Source organism: Cetorhinus maximus, chromosome 15 (genome assembly GCF_964194155.1).
Source record: "Cetorhinus maximus chromosome 15, sCetMax3.hap1.1, whole genome shotgun sequence".
NCBI lineage: Eukaryota > Metazoa > Chordata > Chondrichthyes > Lamniformes > Cetorhinidae > Cetorhinus > Cetorhinus maximus.
Window position 1 is genome coordinate 75,658,081 of NC_135893.1, and position 18,539 is coordinate 75,676,619.

Here is an 18,539-nt window from a genome sequence, read left to right on the forward strand (position 1 = left end):
GTCCCACCAATGCCCTGTACAGTTGTAGCAAGACTTCCCTACTTTTATATTCCATTCCCCTTGCAATAAAGGCCATTTGCCTCCCTGATTACTTTTTTTATTCCTTTATGGGAGCTGGGTGTCGCTGGCAAGGCCAGCATTTGTTGCCCATCCCTAATTGCCCTTGAACTGAATGGCCATTTCAGGGGGCAGCTAAGAATCAACCACATTGCTGTGGGTCTGGAGTCAAATGTAGGCCAGATCAGGAAAGGACAGTAGATTTCCTTCCCTAAAGAACATTAGTGAACCAGATGGATTTTTACGACAATCACATTTTCCCACATTACACTCCATCTGCCAATTTTTTGCCCACTCACTTCACCTATCTACATCCATTTGCAGACTCTTTGTGCTCTCTCACAACTTGCTTTCCTACCTATCTTTGCATCATCAGCAAATTTGGCTACAGTACAGTCAATCCCTCCATCCAAGTCAGTAATATAGATCGTAAATAGTTGAGGCCCCAGCACTGATCCCTGTGGCACTGCACTAGCACAGTTTGTCAACCTGAAAATGATATCCCGACTCTGTGTTTCCTGTTAGTGATCCAATCCTCTATCCATGTTAATATTTTTTTATTATTCGTTGTGGGTGTCGCTAATTGTCCTTGTTCATTTTTTTTTAAAGAGTCAACCACATTGCTGTGGGTCTGGAGTCACATGTAGGCCAGACCAGGTAAGGATGGCAGATTTCCTTCCCTAAAGTTCATGAGTGAACCAGGTGGGTTTTAAGGACAATGGTATCATGGTCATCATCAGACTTTTAATACCAGATTTTAAAAATTGAATTCAAATTTCACCATCTGCTGTGGTAGGATTCAAACCCAGGTCTCCCAGGGTATTACCCTGTGTCTCTGAAATATTAGTCCAGTGACAATACCACTTAGACACCGCCTCCCCCCAACAACATGATCTTATCTTGTGCAGTACCCTTTTATGTGGCACCTTATTGAATGGCTTTTGGAAATCTAAATACACTACATTTACTGGTTTCCCCCTTTTCCATACTGCATGTTACACCCTCAAAGAACTCTAATAAATTTGTCAAACACGATTTCCCTCTCACAGAACCATGGGGTCACTAGTCAAAAAGTTTATGAAAAGATCGACTCATGCTATTTCCAGTCATAAGAACATGAGAAATAGGAGCAGGAGCAGGCTATTCAACCCCTTGAGCCTGCCCCACCATTCAGTAAGGTCATGGCTGATCTGATTGTGGCCTTAACTCCACTTTCATAGTGTTGAGACCTGGTTTGGGGGTTGGTGTGGGGGTTGGGGGGCAGGTGATGGGGAGGTGGGGGGGTTGGTGGTGTGGGGTGGCTGATATGCAAACAGAGGTTGACAGTGAATGTGCTCAGCTCTCATTTGAACCACAAAGTGTGAATGAAGCCTGTCACAAGCAAGGAGGGGGTGAGGGAGGGAGTGAGAGAGGGAGTGAGGGAAGGAGTGAGGAAGGGAGTGAGGAAGGGAGTGACGCTATGGGGGCAAATCTCCTCTGGCTGTGTGTGTGGCATTGTAAACATGGCAAGAAGCTTTCCTCCGACTATTATTTCCGGCAAAACCATAAATCTATTTTTGTAGAATGCAATGTGTTAGAAATGATCAACACAGAAAATCCTCCTACTTTGATTACAATGTTACCCTGGCAACCACATCCATCTATCAGCACTAGAAAGCACCATGGAATCTGTGATCTCTTTGGTATCCTCCTCAGTAAAAATGAAAGAACATGAACTGACAGTGGAAGGAATGATCCTCATAATGATAAAATAATCAGTTAAAAGACATTTATCAAGGGCAATTTATATCTTCTATTCCTGAACACAGCTCATTGTGAATCAACATCTGAAACTACAAAAATGTGAAAAATGATTAGTAGTTGGAGGTTAACAATCTGAAAAGCATGGGTTAGACTGAAGCCAATAGTACACTGATCCTTTGTTGCTTCTCCTGCACACCTGAATTTCTCATAGTGGTTGGCTAGCTGTAGTTGGATGTCATTGAAGCGGATTTTAGTTTCTCCCTCAAGTTCAACACCGCCGTTCTTTGCTACACGCAGGGAGGAATTAATGATACGTAGTTGAATATCATTAAGTTTCTGGCTTCCTGAAATCAGGGCCTGCCAAAAAGAAGGGCACAGTGGGAAGTGTGCTTGTGGTAGCAATTTTTCAATTTCTGTCAAAGTTCCCTACTGCCCTTACATAAGGGCTTCCCATTCGCAACCCAACCTAAAAGGGCAGACATTTTCAACTCCAGAGTTCTCCATGATCACTACCAATTGTATTGTGTGGTCAGTCTACATATCGTTCAAGGGATTAAAGGCAACATTAGCTTTTTCTTCCATTGTCAGTCAAGAAATTAGAAATATATGTCAATTGTATTGGATTTGTCACCGTCCAACTCTCTCTCCCCCTCTGTTGTTAGCACTGGCCCATGCAAAGTTAAAGTTTCATGGCTGCCAGCTACCTTCTAGTGTATCTGGTTTGAGTCTAAACAGTGGGTTTTGGTAGGTTATCCAATGATTGGAGCTACAACAACTGGGCCCTGATCCCACATCTTATATGTGCACTTTCTCCCAGAGGGTTACCAGACAGCTGTCAGGAGCAGAGCCCCTGGATTCTTGTTCCCCTTCCCTAGGCCAGTCACACTGAGATCAGTTCTCTACTGCTATCTCTGCTGGGTTCAGCTGACTGAAAATAGGCTGGGCTCGGTCCAGTCTGGAACATGTCTTGTTGACATGGCTCAGACATGGAAAATGCACTTAGCAACTAAGCCTTTAGGGGGAGCTCTGGATATGGTTAAACAAATAACCCTTTAACTATTTGCACTTCCAGAAAGAACTGTTCCTAATATACTTATTTCTAGATCACCTCAACCAAGCTAGTCCAATGCACATGTTATTGTAACATAATTAGATTGTTGAAAACTTCCTTGTAGGAGACAATGCATGGGTCATCAAAATTTCATTTCTCAGAACCCAACAGTACAGTCGAAAGCCGTGTGAAGATTTGCTGAAACTTTTTCTCTTGACGACTTTCTCCAGCAATATTATAAACATGTGATTTAGAGTGATTTTTTTTTGTTAGATGTACTGAACATGGCGGTTAGTCGTCATGGTTACATAATTACAAATAGAAGCTGAGAATAACTGGATTTTGTGCGTTTAGCTTTATAGAAACAGCAACACCGTTAACCTAGTTACATTTTACTGAACACGTATGTAAATGGTCATCAGTTCGTTCTGGGGAAAAAATTGGCTCCCCTATCTCAGAATTGTGAAAACATCATACCCAGGTAAAAGGCCAATAATTCTTTGAAACGTTAAAAGCATAGAACATGGATTACCGCAATGCATTACGTTCAGGTTTTCGGACGTAAGTAGAGGCTTCAATTTTTTTTTAACCAACAGCACACTCTTTTCAATCTCAAAGTCTGTAATAAAGCGCTGCGGTATGTGAGAGAAGACTTTAAAACCTCACTGACTCCTTTCTTATTTGACAACTATCACCAACTTTCAAAGACAGAATTACCTGCAAAAACTCAGCAGGTCTGGCAGCATCGGCGGAGAAGAAAGGAGTTTCTTTTCCTTTCTTCTCCGCCGATGCTGCCAGACCTGCTGAGTTTTTCCAGGTAATTCTGTTTTTGTTTTGGATTTCCAGCATCCGCAGTAGTTTTTTGTTTTTACCAAATTTCAAAGACTTTGTGTACTTACCAACACAAATCAGAAGAAATTGTGGAGCAGCTAATAATTGTGGAATACTGGATCCATTATAAATTCGACATAAAATAATGAGCCCACATGCCAGCCTTCACGGGCACAGTGGCATATTGCGAGTAATAAAACTGTGCTGTAATAGTGAACAAGTTTGAAATATGGTCGCAGCTTGGGGTTGAACTTTTGACTGCAGTTTGGTTTGAATTATTCAGAGTTCCTATTCAAAGGAATGTTGTTTTTATTCACCTTGTAAGCGTTGTACAATGTAACACTCTGAGAAAATCGAGTATTTGCTCTTACAACCAGCGGTGCTACCTGAAACACAAGGCACTGGCAGATCAATATAGCTCTAATTCTTTTGGTCTTCAGTGAATTAAGAAGATTAAATAACTTAAAACCTTTGTATATCATTAAGAAGCAACACGGGTACTCATAATTCCAAGAGAGAATAGCTAATGAATCACAGAATTTTAACGGTACAAAAGGAGGTCTTTCGGCCCAACATGCCTACACTGTCTTCCCAAATGACCTGGTGCCGATGCAATGCCTTTTCCCCATACCCCTGCTCGTTGTTTCTATTCAAATAATCATCTAATGCTCGGTGGAGAAGAAAAGAGTTGACGTTTCGAGTCCAATGACCCTTCTGAAGGGTCATTGGACTCGAAACGTCAACTCTTTTCTTCTCCACCGATGCTGCCAGACCTGCTGAGTTTTTCCAGGTAATTCTGTTTTTGTTTTGGATTTCCAGCATCCGCAGTAGTTTTTTGTTTTTTAGTTTTTTGTTTTTTGTTTTTATCATCTAATGCTCTCTTGAATGCCTCGATTGAACCTGCCTCCACCACACTTCCAGGCAGTGCATATCAGATCCGAGCCACTCCTTGTGTGAAAAAGTTTTTTCTCACGTCACATTTGCCTCATTTGCAAATCACTTTAAAACTGTGCCCTTTCATTCTTGATCCTTTTACGAATGAGAACAGCTTCTCCCTATCTACCCTGTCCAGCCCCCTCATGATTTTGAACATCTCTATCAAATCTCCTCTCAGCCTTCTTCTCTCCAAGGAGAATAGTCCCAACCTCTCCTGTCTATCCCCAAAGCTGAAGTTTCTCATCCCTGGAACCATTCTTGTAAAGCTCTTCTGCACTCTTTCCAATGTGTTCACATCCTTCCTATAATGTGGCACCCAGAACCGTACACAATACTTCAGCTGAGGTCTAACGAGTGTTTTATATAAATTCAGTATAACCTCCTTGCTCTTGTACTCTATGCCCCTATTAATAAAGCCCAGGATACTGTATGCTTTATTAACTGCTCTCTCCATGTGTCCTGCCACCTTCTATGGTCTATGTACATATAGACCCAGTGTATGTGCTCCTGCTCCTGCAACCCCTTCAAAATTTCACCCCTTATTTTATATTGTCTGCCATGTTCTTCCTACCAAAATGCATCACCTCACTTCTACGAGGTGATGTCATTGATATTTCTATACTCTTGGCTTCAGAAAGGATCCAGTTAGTAAGTCACCCACTCACTGTGAAACTAAGGCTAAACAGAGCAGGAAAGTTCCAAGCTTTCTAATACATAAGAAAACGGTATCTCATCTTTACTAAGCTAAAGTTTGAGACTTGTTCCACGATGGTACATTTTATTGCCATTTAATTGAAAGCAATTGGAAATGGATTTTCGGTTTGGACAGACAACAAGCGGAGCGACCCTAACCTAGGTCACAGGAGAGACTTCACCAACTTTTACAGTCAGGCCTCATTGCCATTCAGTCAATCAGTTGCTCAAGCACTTGAGCCTGCAGAGGAGCCTGCAAATTCAGTGGTCCCACCATGCAGCCCAGTGTGTCAGACATGAATAGTTAAGGTTGCCAAATGTGATTAAATGTATTCCTGGAATTTCATCACCTGACTTGCCCCCACTCTCCAGCCATTAGTCAGCCAACACATCCATCCTTGTGACACACTGCCTACCTACGCCAATTGGAAAGCAAGAAGACTTGTTACCCAATTGGATGATGCTTGACCATCAGCCAAACAACTCTCCCAGCCCCCCTCCTCCCCTCTATTTTCAATATTTTTATATCTGGTAAAGAGAAAAGTTCAGAAAGTGACAAAACCCCTATCTTTTTAATGTCCCAATGATTTTTCTCCAGGGTTGCACACAGCAGTGTCCTGGAGATTGATGTTCAATTCCTGGAGACTCCAGATTAATCCTGGAGGGTTGGTAACCCTATGAATAACTAAGGCTGTATTCAATGGAGGAAAGTTAAGGGGAATCGAATAGAAGTGTTCAAAATTTTGAAGGGGATTGGAATAGCAAATAGCGAAGCATTATTTCCACTAGCCACAAAATCACAAGATAATTCTGGGTGAGGAAAGCCATTTGGCCCATCTTAGCTCATTCATCTAGAAAGTGGTAGCCCTGGTACAACAAGCATCAGCCAAATGACGTCTTGTGCTGAAATGTCTATGATTCTCTGAAGAGATGATACAAACCTCGTAATAAGCCTTCCGTAATTCTGGACTACTCTTCACTTTATTCAGGTAGGTCACAATCATCCAGCTGTAGTGCATAGGGAATTGGAGGATTTCCAATCTGTCAAACACTGATGCCCATGTTTTCTCTGCATTTCCTAACATATCATAGTTACAACAAAAAAAAATTAGCAATTTTTCTTCAACGTTTTCAACTTGATAATCTGCTGTAAAGGTGACCTATGACCCCATTTACAGAGTCATTTCATCTCCAGTGTTTATTGCTTTATCGCTCAGTGAAAGTTCTCGAGTTCAAATTGAGAGCAGAGACTGCAAATGTTGTTTTCCATTTTCCCACACACACACATCCATCATTGTTTTGACAGGGTAAAGTGATAGGTTATCATAGCACATTGTCTTTTTTAGCACTTATAGACAGGATTAAATCCAATTCGTTCGAGCTGAAAAGTCTTAGCATTGATGGTAATTAAAGGTCCTGAGAGAGAAAAAAAAAATCACCCACAACCTCAAGCGTAGGAGTACTTTCATATTTAGTATAATTGCATTTAGTATAACTCAACATTCTTTGTCAGGTAGTGACTACTTTACATAGATAGCTCTTTCGGATCTAGTAAGGAGTTTTATACAATAATTAGTTGAGAACACCAGGTAAAGGAGACAGCTATGTGTATTATAGTTGACCAGGAAAAAATAGCAAATCTGTACCACAACAGATTAACCTGATCTACAGGTAGAGACCACTGAAATCCAAGGGGAGAATTTTCCGTTCGTCGGGCAGGCGCGGTGGGTGGGACCGGGAGCGGTCACAAAACAGACCAGCGTCCGCGATTGGGCCCCAACGGCGATTTCACGCTGGCTGGCCAATTAACGACCAGACCGTGTGAAACACGCGCTGAGAGCCTCAGCACTGCCCGGATGGGGGCGGAAGGAGTGCGAGCGCTGAATTTTGTGTATGCGCGGGGGTGCGCTCATTGAAAGCCCCATGAAGGCACAGAGCTGCCTCAGGGAGCTGAAGGATTTAGAAATGAAATATAAAGATTTGAAAAATAAGGGAAACATGTCCCCACATGTTTCATATTGAAAATGAGTTTAAGATATTTTTATTGTTTTGTTATTCACTGTTGGAAATCTCATCCCACCCATGGGTGTGGCTTCGCAATAAATGCAATGCAGCGAAAAATTCAACATAATTACCAGCTTAAGGGCCTTAATAGGACTCTTAATTGTCAGAGGGCGTGCTGCCACCTCTCGTGCACGCCCGCCGACCGAAATATCGCGCGAGTGCACGATGATGTCGGGATGCTCACCAGACATGATCGCATGCTATTTCACACTCTGGCATGTCGGGTGTGTGCCTGCACGCTGAGCTGAAAATCCTGCCCCAAGTATTGTTTGTGATGAGATAATTCAGTATCTCCCTAAGGAGTCAATGCTGTCATCCACACCTTAAAAGCTCTAGGAAATTATGGGCACCATATCATCTTAAAGTTGGGTCTAGAATCACCATAGTATACAGGTGTTCAGTTTAGCAAGGGTTAAGGTGGGACTGGGGAAACAGTACCACCCACATTATGATGTAGAGTGTCACTTGCCAGTCTGAGTAACTACCTTTAATCCCTACTCTCTGTTTCCTGTTTTGTAGCTTGTGGTCCATTTCATTACACATTTTCTGACTTCATATATTCCGACCTTAGACATAATATAGCACCTACAATACAGTGTCTACAATACAGCACCTTATCAAGGGCATTTTAAAAATCCAAATATATTACATCTACTGCATTACTTTTGTTTACCCTTTCCATTACTTCTTCAAAGAATTCAAAAGGTTGGTCCAGCATGACATTCCCTTTTAAGATTTGTGCTCACTATTTGAACACAGCAAGATACCACAATAGCAATGACATCATGATGAGATGATCTGTTTCAGTGATGTTGGTTGAGGGATAAATATTGGCTAAGGTATCATACAGAACTCCACTGCTCTTCTTCAAAAAGTGCCTTGGGACCTTTCATGTCCCTCTGAGAGGGCAGATGCAGTCTCAATTTAATATTTCATCCAAAAGATGATATCTCCGACAGTGGCAGTGCAGTCTTCCCTTGGTACTGCACTACAGTCAGTCTAAAAATAAATCACATAATCTGTTGATATTACCAAGAAGAATTGCTTACCGGGTGCTTCCAAGTCTTTTTCCAGCTCTTGTAGTCCCTCATCAAATTCCTGAACCACCTGTTTGATCCCAGGCACTAAATGTTTTGTAGTAATAGCAGAGAATCTTGGCAGCCCTGTATTGTCGAGTAATGGATTGTTTGCTTCTCTTCTTTGTACCACTGCCGCGACGGAATATCTGCCAATATGGAAATGTTAAAATAACAAGCAGGGGACCATAGTTGTGTTATTTGCAGCAGACCAGGCAGATAACACAGGTATAGAAATTTTTGTTTGCATTTTTCACTTCTAAGCAGAGAAAGACAGCAGTGGGGAATAAATGTTGATTCATACTGGAGGGAAGTTTATAATGTTAGTTGTTAGGATCAATGGTCTTTCTGATAAATGTTAATGGTGAGGACTTGGAGTGCAAGGACAATTGAAAAGTACGCCAATAACACAAAACTCAGGAGGACCACGACAGACTTGGCGAAATGATCAGACGCATGACGGATAAAATTTGATATAAAATGTGAACCGATGCACTTTGGCAGGAAGAATGAGGAGAGGCAATATATAAACGACAAGGTACAATGCTAGAGGGGTGCAAGAATAGAGAGAGCTGAGGGTGTACAAATCTTTGACGTTGGCAGGACAAATTAAAATGGCTGTTAAAAATGCAAATGGGAACTTTGGCTTTATTAATATAGGAAAAGAGTAGAAAAAAGAGTTATGATTAACATTTATAAATCACTGGTTAGGTTTCAGCTGGAGTATTGTGTCCAATTTTGATCTCTACACTTTAGAAAAGATGGAAAGGCCTTCGAGGCACTGCAGATTTACCAGAATGATACCAGGGAGAAGGAACTTCAGTCTTGAAGAAACTGGAATTATTCTACTTTGAACAGAGAGGGTTAGGGGAAGATTTAATAGGTGTTCAAATTCAGAGCAAATTCCTGCAATGCAGAGCCCATGCCTACCATGCACCTCAAACTATATTGTGTAAAAATGTGAGAATACAGTATCACAATCGACTTAATAAAAACATCAATGTTGTCCACTGGTTCAGCTGGTTTTCTGTCTTGTGGACACTCTGTGACGGATGTATTTCTAGATAAATTAATGGACTAGATTTCACAATTAGTGGCAAACCAACAGTGCTCATTGCTGACCTTGAAGAAAGCTGCCCACAAAGATCTAGCAATCTCTGTAGTGTGGACTTTCCTTTTCCCAACATCAATTTGAATCTAAAACCAAGTCAAGTGAACCTTCAGGCATCCAAGAACTGTGACATCATCAAGTACCCAATCGAATTGAATTATTCTCACAGACACCAAACCAGGAAGTCAAAACATCACTTTCAAATTTTAAATTTTCACCCATAGCAAAAGACATGACTGGGACATACACATGGCATAAAGGTAGAAGCTAAAATATCATAAACAAACATCAAAAAATATTATTCTAAAAATATGTAAAATTTCTTATAATAATGGAGATGTTTGACATTCCACAAATATAAAATTACTCTTTCAGGAACAGCAAGGCTGTTCGAAAGTAATTATAAACTTAGTACACTGTTTAAAATCCAGTTACACCTCATTCAATAATGTGTAACTTTTCAATGATTTCCAATTGGCTGCAGAATGTGGGGACGTTAATGCCTAGGCAGAGTGTAGAGTAAATGACAGCAAATTCTGAATTTCCACATTTAACTGCACATGTGTGGACTCCAGAGGTTGCTGTCAATTTGAGAGGAGAAATGTTGACAAACACTGACAGCTTAATCGTCATTACTTTTTAAAATTCTTTCACGGATGAGTTAGGCCAGCCCATCCCTAATTGCCCTTGAGACGGTGGTGATGAGCCACCTTCTTGAACCGCTGCAGTCCATGGGGTGTAGGTATACCCACAGTGCTATTAGGGAGGGAGTTCCAGGATTTTGGTCCAGTGACAGTGAACGGAGGGTGAGGGAGTGGTAGTGGTACTGTAAAGAGCAGAGAGGGACAAGAGTTCCTAGAGCATGTTCAGAAGAATTTTCAACAGCAGTATGTGTCCAGTCCAACAAGAGAGGAGGCACTACTAGACTTGGTACTTGGAAATGAGGTGGGCGAAGTAAATCAAGTGTCTGTGGGGGAACATTTAGGAGACAGTGATCATTATATCATAAGGCTTAGGATGACGGTAGAAAAGGACAATGGACAATCCAGAGTAAGGATAATTAACTGGGGGAAAGCCAGCCTCAATGGGGCAAGAACGGAGCTGGGCTGGATAGACTGGAACCAAAGGTTGACAGGAAAAAATGTAGCTGAACAATGGGCTGCCTTGAAAGAAGAAATGGTTTGGGCACAGTCCAGGTATATTCCCTCAAAAGGGAAAGATAGGGAATTAGATGATTAGTTAAATGTAAACAATGTGCAGGATTACGGGGAAAAAGCAGGAGAATGGCACTGGGTCACAACGCTCATTTGGAGGGTCGGTGAAGACAGGGTGGGCCGAATGGCCTCCTTCTGCACTGTAACAATTCTGTGATTCTGTGAAATCCACAAAATCTGGACCGGAATAAGCATGAGAAGCAAGTTCCCAATCACAAGCAAGGATCTTTAAGATGACAGCAAGTTCTTTTGTGCACACTTTTGTACAGCTCATCAAAAGTGAAGGAAAGTAAAGGAATGAGTGTGTTCTGGAAAACAAGGACATGGGGGTAGAGCTAACACTGGTGTTGATAGAGATCCTAAGATTGGAGAGACCACAGGGGATAACAAGGTTGAGGGGACAGTTGTGAGTATTATATATGAAGGGAGATAGCTTCATAGCATCTTGTAGACATCAGCCAAAACTCCCTGCCACATCACTGTCAATGGGGCAAGATTCCACATAAGATAATTTTGCTTTGTTGACTACCACCCACTGTATAATCCCAATAGGTTTCTTCTTCCACAATAGATACGCCTGTAGCTATTTCATTGTTAGCTCTTATTAACTTTTTATTACAAATTAAAGACAAGACAGTACTGAATACCTTTCTAAAGATGTAAACATCCATTTACATAGTAAAAGGAGCATCAGTGCTTGGAGACACCAGCTGCATGAAATGAAACACATCCCATTAGCCTTGGATAATATTTGATTTGTATCACTGTTTGTTTAAAACAAACTTTTATAAGCCTTTTATATAGAGAAATCTGAAATAAGCAGCATATATATTAATTATCTACACTGTATCAGCAATACTTTCTGATATTATGAGTGAAAGAAAAAGGAATAAACAATGCCCATGTTCTCAGATGGTGATGCTCTGGAACCTTATAAGATTTGAAAGATTACCGCAGTGATATCAGCTGAGGTGCTCCATTGTCAATTGTTACATCACAGCTTTCATTTTTTTGAGGGCACAGCTCCTAGCAGTATCTTACTGAAGTGTCTTGGGGAGATGGTGGTGTAGCAGTAATGTCACTGGGCTAATTCCCTGGGGACATGGGTTCAAATCCCACCACAGCAGCTGATGGAATTTAAATTCAATTAATAATCTGGAATATAAAGTCACTCATCAGTGATGGTAACCTCATGACTACTATCAAAAACCCACCTAGTTCATTAATGCCCTTTAGCAAAGGAAATTTGCTGTGCTTACTTGGTCCACATGTGGCATCCAGACCCACAGCAATAACTGCCCTCTGAAATGGTCTAGCAAGCCAATCAGTTCAAGGGAAATTAGGGATGAGCTGGCATTGCCAGCAATAGCCCCCATCCAGGAAAGAATAAAGAACACTTTCAGGAGAGGAGGGTTGTGGCATACAGCAGAGCAAGGTCTCCATAGTATATGAGTGACACAGTGAGGGATTAGTGATAAGTGTGGGGTATTTCAGAGTGTTGCTGTGCTTGTTGACCCTCACTAGCTCCTGGTCATGGGCAAAATTTTCCGTTTGGCGTGCGGGCACGTGCCTGACATGCCGGAACGTTAAATGACACGCGATTACATCGGGCATGCGCCCCGACGTCATTGCGAAGTTGTGCAATATTTCATCAGCGCGCCAGAGTCGGCTGCATGCCCGCTGATAACTGAAAGGCCTATTAAGGCCATTAACCAGGTAATTAACCTAAATTTTTCGCTGCCCGTCCAACCTCACGGTTGGCGGGCAGGTGAAAAGGCCAAGCGGCCTTTATGTTTTTTCGGAAACCTCATCCACAAGTGGGATGAGGCTTCCTAAAGCTTTTACAAATTAAATCAAAACTACTTTTGAAAAATAAAAACACATCCCATCTCATGTGACACAGTCACATGAGAGGATATGTTTCATTGAATTTTTACTGTATTTATAGATTGAAGTGCTCTTTCGCGCGAAAGAGTACTAGACCCGGCTCTCCCTCCTCCCCCCGCCCACACAGGTAGCGCTACCACTTGCGATCCACACTGGGCGGGCCTCATTGGCCTGTCTGCGTGAAATCGCTGTGTGGAGCTGATCACGGGCAGCAGTCGGCTCCATGACCACCCCCGTCCGCTCTCTCCGAGCCCGCCCGACGAATGGAAAATCCTGGCCCATAACTTTAAAAACTTCATTCTTGTTTTCAAACCCTTCCATGGCCTCGGCTCTCACTATATCTGTAACCTCCTCCGACTCTACAAACCTTTGAGCTCTCTTCACTCTTCCAATTCTGGCCCCTTACCAATCCCCACATCCATTTGCCCTGACATTGGTGGCTGTGCTTTCAGCTACCTTGGCCTTATATTCTCTTGTCCCTGAACCTCTCTGCCTATCTGTCTCTTCTTTTAATATGCTCCTTTGATCAAGCTTTTGGTCATCTGACTTGATATCTCTCTTTGTGGCTAAATACTTTTCATTGACTTTTATTAAGCACCTTGGGATGTTTTACTACATTAAATGTGCCATATAAATTTAAGTTATCGTTGGATATCAAAGATTTACAATGATGAGGGTAGAGTATATAGAGTGTTACAGTGAATAATAGAAGGTTGTGTGAAAGTGTTAAATTAAGGGCTCCAAAGCATTATCAGTGACGCATGCTGATGTATAAGTGTTATAGTGAGGGGGTGAGAGTGTGAGAAAGTGTTATAGTTTTTACAACCAGGTGAGGAGGTGTGAACTGGCTCCTGTCTATTCAGCCTCCTCGGTCAGTTACAACAAATGTTTTTACATTTCTTTTCCCTGTGGATGGATGCCTTTACCTAATCCAAATGTATTTTTTACTTTCTATGCAGTGAACAATAAGGTGCCAATCAACAAGGTTTTCTTGAGTCAAAGAGCAAGTTTATTAGCCACTATACCCAAGAAAAAAATAGTAAAAGATGCCACGTCTCTCACACACACACACACACACACAGGTATCAGAAGTAAGGAAGGTTAGAGTCCAAATAAAAGTTAAAACTTAAGAGAATATACAGTTAGAAGTCCTTTGCTTGTCTTTGAGGAGTAGATTGTTAAACATTGTGGTTGTTTGAAGTTAGCTGCTCCCTATGGAATAGCTTCATGGAATCCCGAAGTTGAATTGAAGTCCATGTAGTCGCACTTGCTGGAGTCAATTTCCATTTTTAATTCCTAAGCCGTCTTCTCCAGAAATCGAAGAGCTTCCCCTGAGCTTCTTTCCAATGGATATCTACTATCTCTGTGAATGATTTGTAGACCATTAAGAGATAGATCTTTGCTTCACTTGAGAGAGAGCGAGAGAGAGAGAGAGAGAGGGGTTGGGGGGCGGGTGCATCCAGACTCCTCTGATGACTTTTTCTCTCTGGATGGGATTTTCCGGCCCCGCCCATCACTGGGATTGTCCGGTCCCGACGAATCTCCCGTGGCGAGGCTGGAAAATCCTGGTCTCTGACTCTGGCTTGACAAAACCTGCCGTTCTTAAAACCCTGCTGTAGATGCATATTCCAAAGAGATTCAATTTCCATGTCTGCTGTCGTCAATGTTGTAGAACAAGTAATCGCAGTTTGCTGTTTCATCTGGAAACTTTATACATATTTTAAGACAGCAATGGGAGATGGGATTATTTCATTCTCCAGAGGGGTCAGTCGGGTGTATATCTGGGCTAGCTAACAGTTCCCCATTGCCTTGACAGAATTACAGTTGATAAAGTCCAGCACAATTTTGTAGTTTTAATGCCTTCCTTTCAATAGTCCTTTTTTAAAGTGGACCCGGACATCCCCCAGGTGTGAAATTCCATGCAACATGTCAGGTCAGGTCTACAGTGCAATCCATACTGGAACTTTCCAGATAAGTGGTCAACTTACAATACCTGACATCCTGGGGCCATAACTTCCGAGCTTCAGGTTTGTGTATCTGGGAGATACCTCAAAGATGTGCTGGGGAACCCCCCCAGCGCCCCACCCCCCAACCTCGGAAGTTCCCAGCTAAGGATTGCAAGGCAATTACCCGAAAAGTTCAAACTTCCGATGGGCAATTGCCCTACACTGGGAACCATCTGGAAATATGATTTAAATCGCAAACTTCGGATGGTTCCAACTATGTTTCTGCGTACCCTGAAACAGAAGAATTAAAATCACTTCTAGCTTCTGCGTGACTATTACTGTAATAGTGGGGGGAATCAGGTCAGGCCTGTGTGGGGGGAGTCCCGTGGGGTGGTGGAGTCCAGGTGGGTCAGTGGTATAGTTACCCAGAAACAGAAGAATTGAAACCACTTCTAGCTTCTGGATAACTATAGTACTGACCCACATCGGTCCTCCCATGGGACTCTCCCCGCCACCCCCGACCCCCCTCATGGGACACTTCTCTCCATTACCACCCTCTGACCAACACTCCCCCCACACCCCATTACTACACCCAAACTAAGCCCCCGATCCCCCACAGGGCTCCCCAGCCCCAAATACACACCCCTCAACTACCCTTTCACCTCAGGCTCGACCCAACTCCCGACACCCACCCCCAGACCGAACCCACTCCTGACTGACACTCCCCACCCCAGACCAAACTGACTCTCCGCCCCCCCAAGGCCTGACCCGACTCCCCCGACCCCAGGCCAGACCTGACTCTATACCCCCAGGCCCAACCTGATTCCTGACTCTGCCCCCCAGGTCCGACCCAACTCATGACCCTCTCCACTCCCAGGCCTGGCCTTTCGAAATCCTACCCACTTATCTTGTGCATTTACCTTGCTCTGGCTTATCAAGACTTTTAAATTTGGCTGGACTTTTAAACTTATCTGGTTTATAGCAGCTAGTGCCATAAAAAAGGGCCATGGCTTACTTACCTGCGACTGAGCTGCCCTCAACTGTAGGCCCCAGGAGCATGCTGCACTACACAGATCTCTCAGACCTGAGTTGGAAGGTTGGGCGAGATAGGCCTGAAAAAGAAAGGAGCGGCTGCGTTTCAAGCTACAACACTAGCAGCTATCCGGCTCTGTGGAAAACCGCCCAGGTATGTCCTGTCCACAAAGAGCAGGGCAAATCCAACCTGTCCAATTACCGCCCTGTCAGTCTACTCTCCATGATCAGTAAAGTGATGGAAGGGGTCATCAACAGTGCTATCAAGTGGCACTTGCTTAGCAATAACCTGCTCACTGACGCCCAGTTTGGGTTCCACCAGGGCCACACAGCTCCTGACTTCATTACAGCCTTGGTTCAAACATGGACAAAAGAGCTGAACTCCAGGGGTGAGGTGAGAGTGACTGCCCGTGACATCAAGGTAGCATTTGACCGATTATGGCATCAAGGAACCCTAGCAAAACTGGAGTCCATGGGAATCAGGAGGAAAATGGTTGGAGTCATACCTAGCACAAAGGAAGATGGTTGTTGGAGGTCAATCATCTCAGTCCCAGAACATCACTGCAGGAGTTCCTCAGGGTAGTGTCCTAGGCCCAACTGTCTTCAGCTGCTTCATCAACGATCTTCCTTCCATCACAAGATCAGAAGTGGGGGTGTTCACTGATGATTGCACAATGTTCAACACCATTCGTGACTCCTCAAACACTGAAGCAGTCCATGTTCATATACAGCAAGACCTGGACAATATCTAGGCTTGAACCGACAAGTAGCAAGTAACACTCGTGCAACACCAGTGTCAGGCAATGACCATCTCCAACAAGAGAGAATCTAACCATCGCCCCTTAACATTCAATGGCATTACCATCGCTGAATCCCTCACTATCAACATCCTGGGGGGAGTTATCATTGACCAGAAACTGAATTGGACTAGCCATATAAATACTGTGGCTACAAGAGCAGGTCAGAGGCTAAGAATCCTGCGGTGAATAACTCACCTCCTGACTCCCCAAAGACCATCCACTATCTACAAGGCACAAGCTAGGAGTGTGATGGAATACTCTCCAATTTCCTGGATGAGTGCAGCTCCCACAACACTGAAGAACTGGACACCAACCAGGACAAATCAGCCCACTTGATTGGCACCACATCCACAAACATTCACCCCCTCCATCACCGATGAACAGTGGCAGCAGTGTGTACCATCTACAAGATGCACTGCAGCAACTCACCAAGCCTCCTTAGACAGCACCTTTCAAACCCACAGCCACTACCACTTAGAAGGGCAAGGGCAGATAGATAGGAACACCACCACTTGGAAGTTCCCTCCAAGCCACAGACCATCGTGACTAGAAATATATCACCGTTCCTTCACTGTCGCTGGGTCAAAATCCTGGAACTCCCTAACAGCCCTGTAGGTGCACCTACACCACATGGACTGCAATGGTCATGTGTGCCTGCTGCTCAATGGCATAACGATTGAATGTGGGGATGGGTAAGAGAACAAATTGGAAGAGCAGAGAAATCTCAAAGGTTTGTAAAGTTGAAGTAGGTTACAGACATAGTGAGGGCCGAGGTCATGGAGGGATTTGAAAATAAGAATAAGGTTGTGGATTTTGAGGGCTCTATTGTAGGAAATATTGGTGGGTTGATGCATTATATTGTGTAGATAGCATGAACTGAAGCTATGTTGCACCAAATTTGGAGAGAGTGAATGTTGAAGGTGGTGGATGTGGTGCTAATCAGGCGGGCTGCTTTGTCCTTGATGGTCTCGAACTTCTTGAGCATTGTTGCAGCTGCACTCATGCACAGGCAAGTGGAGAATATTTCATCATATTCCTCCCTTGTAGATGGCAAAGAGGCTTTGGGAAGTCAGGAGGTGAGTCACTCACCACAGAGTTCCCAGCCTCTGACCTGGTCTTGTAGCCACAGAATTTATATGGCTAGTCCAGTTCAGTTTCTAGTCAATGATAATCCCGAGGATGTTGATAGTGGGGGATTCAGTGATGGTAATGCCATTGAATGTTAAGGGACGATGGTTAGATTCTCTCTTGTTGGAGATGGTCATTACCTGGCACTTGCACAGCACAATGAACGTCACTTGTCATTTATCAGCCCAAACCTGGATATTGTCCAGGTCTTGCTGCATTTGGACATGGACTGCTTCAGTATCTGAGGAGTTGCGACCGGTGCTGAACATTGTGCAATCATCAGCAAACATCCCCACTTCTGGCCTTATGATGGAAGAAAGCTCATTGATGAAGCAGCTGAAGATGGTTGGGCTGAGGACATTATCCTGAGGAACTCCTGCAGTGATGTCCTAGAACTGAGATGATTGACCTCCAACAACCGCAACCATCTTCCATTGTGCTAGGTATGGCTCCAACCATATTCCCCCTGAATCCCATTGACTCCAGTTTTGCTAGGGCTCCCTGATAACACACTGAGTCAAATGCTGCTTTGATGTCAATGGCAGGCACTCTCACCTCACCTATTGAGTTCAGCTTTTTTGTCCATGCTTGGACTAAGTCCGTAGTGTGGTCTGGAGGCCCTAGCTGAACCCAAATTGAGCGTTGGTGAGCAGCTTGTTGCCGAGCAAGTCATAGCGTCTTTATAGCACAGAAGAGGGCCATTTGGTCCATCAAGTCTATGCTAGCTTTCTGTAGAGCAATCCATGTCATATTCCCCACTCTATATTTGTAGCCTTGCTATTATTATTTCCCTCAAGTGCAAGTGTTGCTTGACAGTACTGCTGACAAAATCTTCCATCCCTTAACTTGTCATTGAGAATTGATTGATTGATGGGCCAGTAATTGGCCGAAATTGACATTCCATGCTTTTTTTTGGACAGGACATAACTGGGCAATTTTCCTTATTGGCTAGCAGAGTGGCTAGTTCTGA

At 43.4% G+C, this 18,539-nt stretch overlaps 1 protein-coding gene across 1 annotated transcript in view; it reads right to left on the bottom strand.

Moving 5' to 3' along the window:
* LOC144690298 (uncharacterized) overlaps positions 1–10,195 on the bottom strand; it is a 72,114-nt gene extending 61,919 nt beyond the window's left edge. The window contains exons 1-4 of the mRNA XM_078557652.1: positions 10,182–10,195; positions 8,425–8,600; positions 6,253–6,389; positions 1,997–2,157 (exon numbers count right to left, since the gene is read on the bottom strand). Coding sequence (XP_078413778.1) covers positions 1,997–2,157; positions 6,253–6,389; positions 8,425–8,600; positions 10,182–10,195 — 488 coding nt within the window. The remainder of the gene's footprint in view (positions 1–1,996; positions 2,158–6,252; positions 6,390–8,424; positions 8,601–10,181) is intronic.
* Between the last annotated feature and the right edge of the window lie 8,344 nt (positions 10,196–18,539).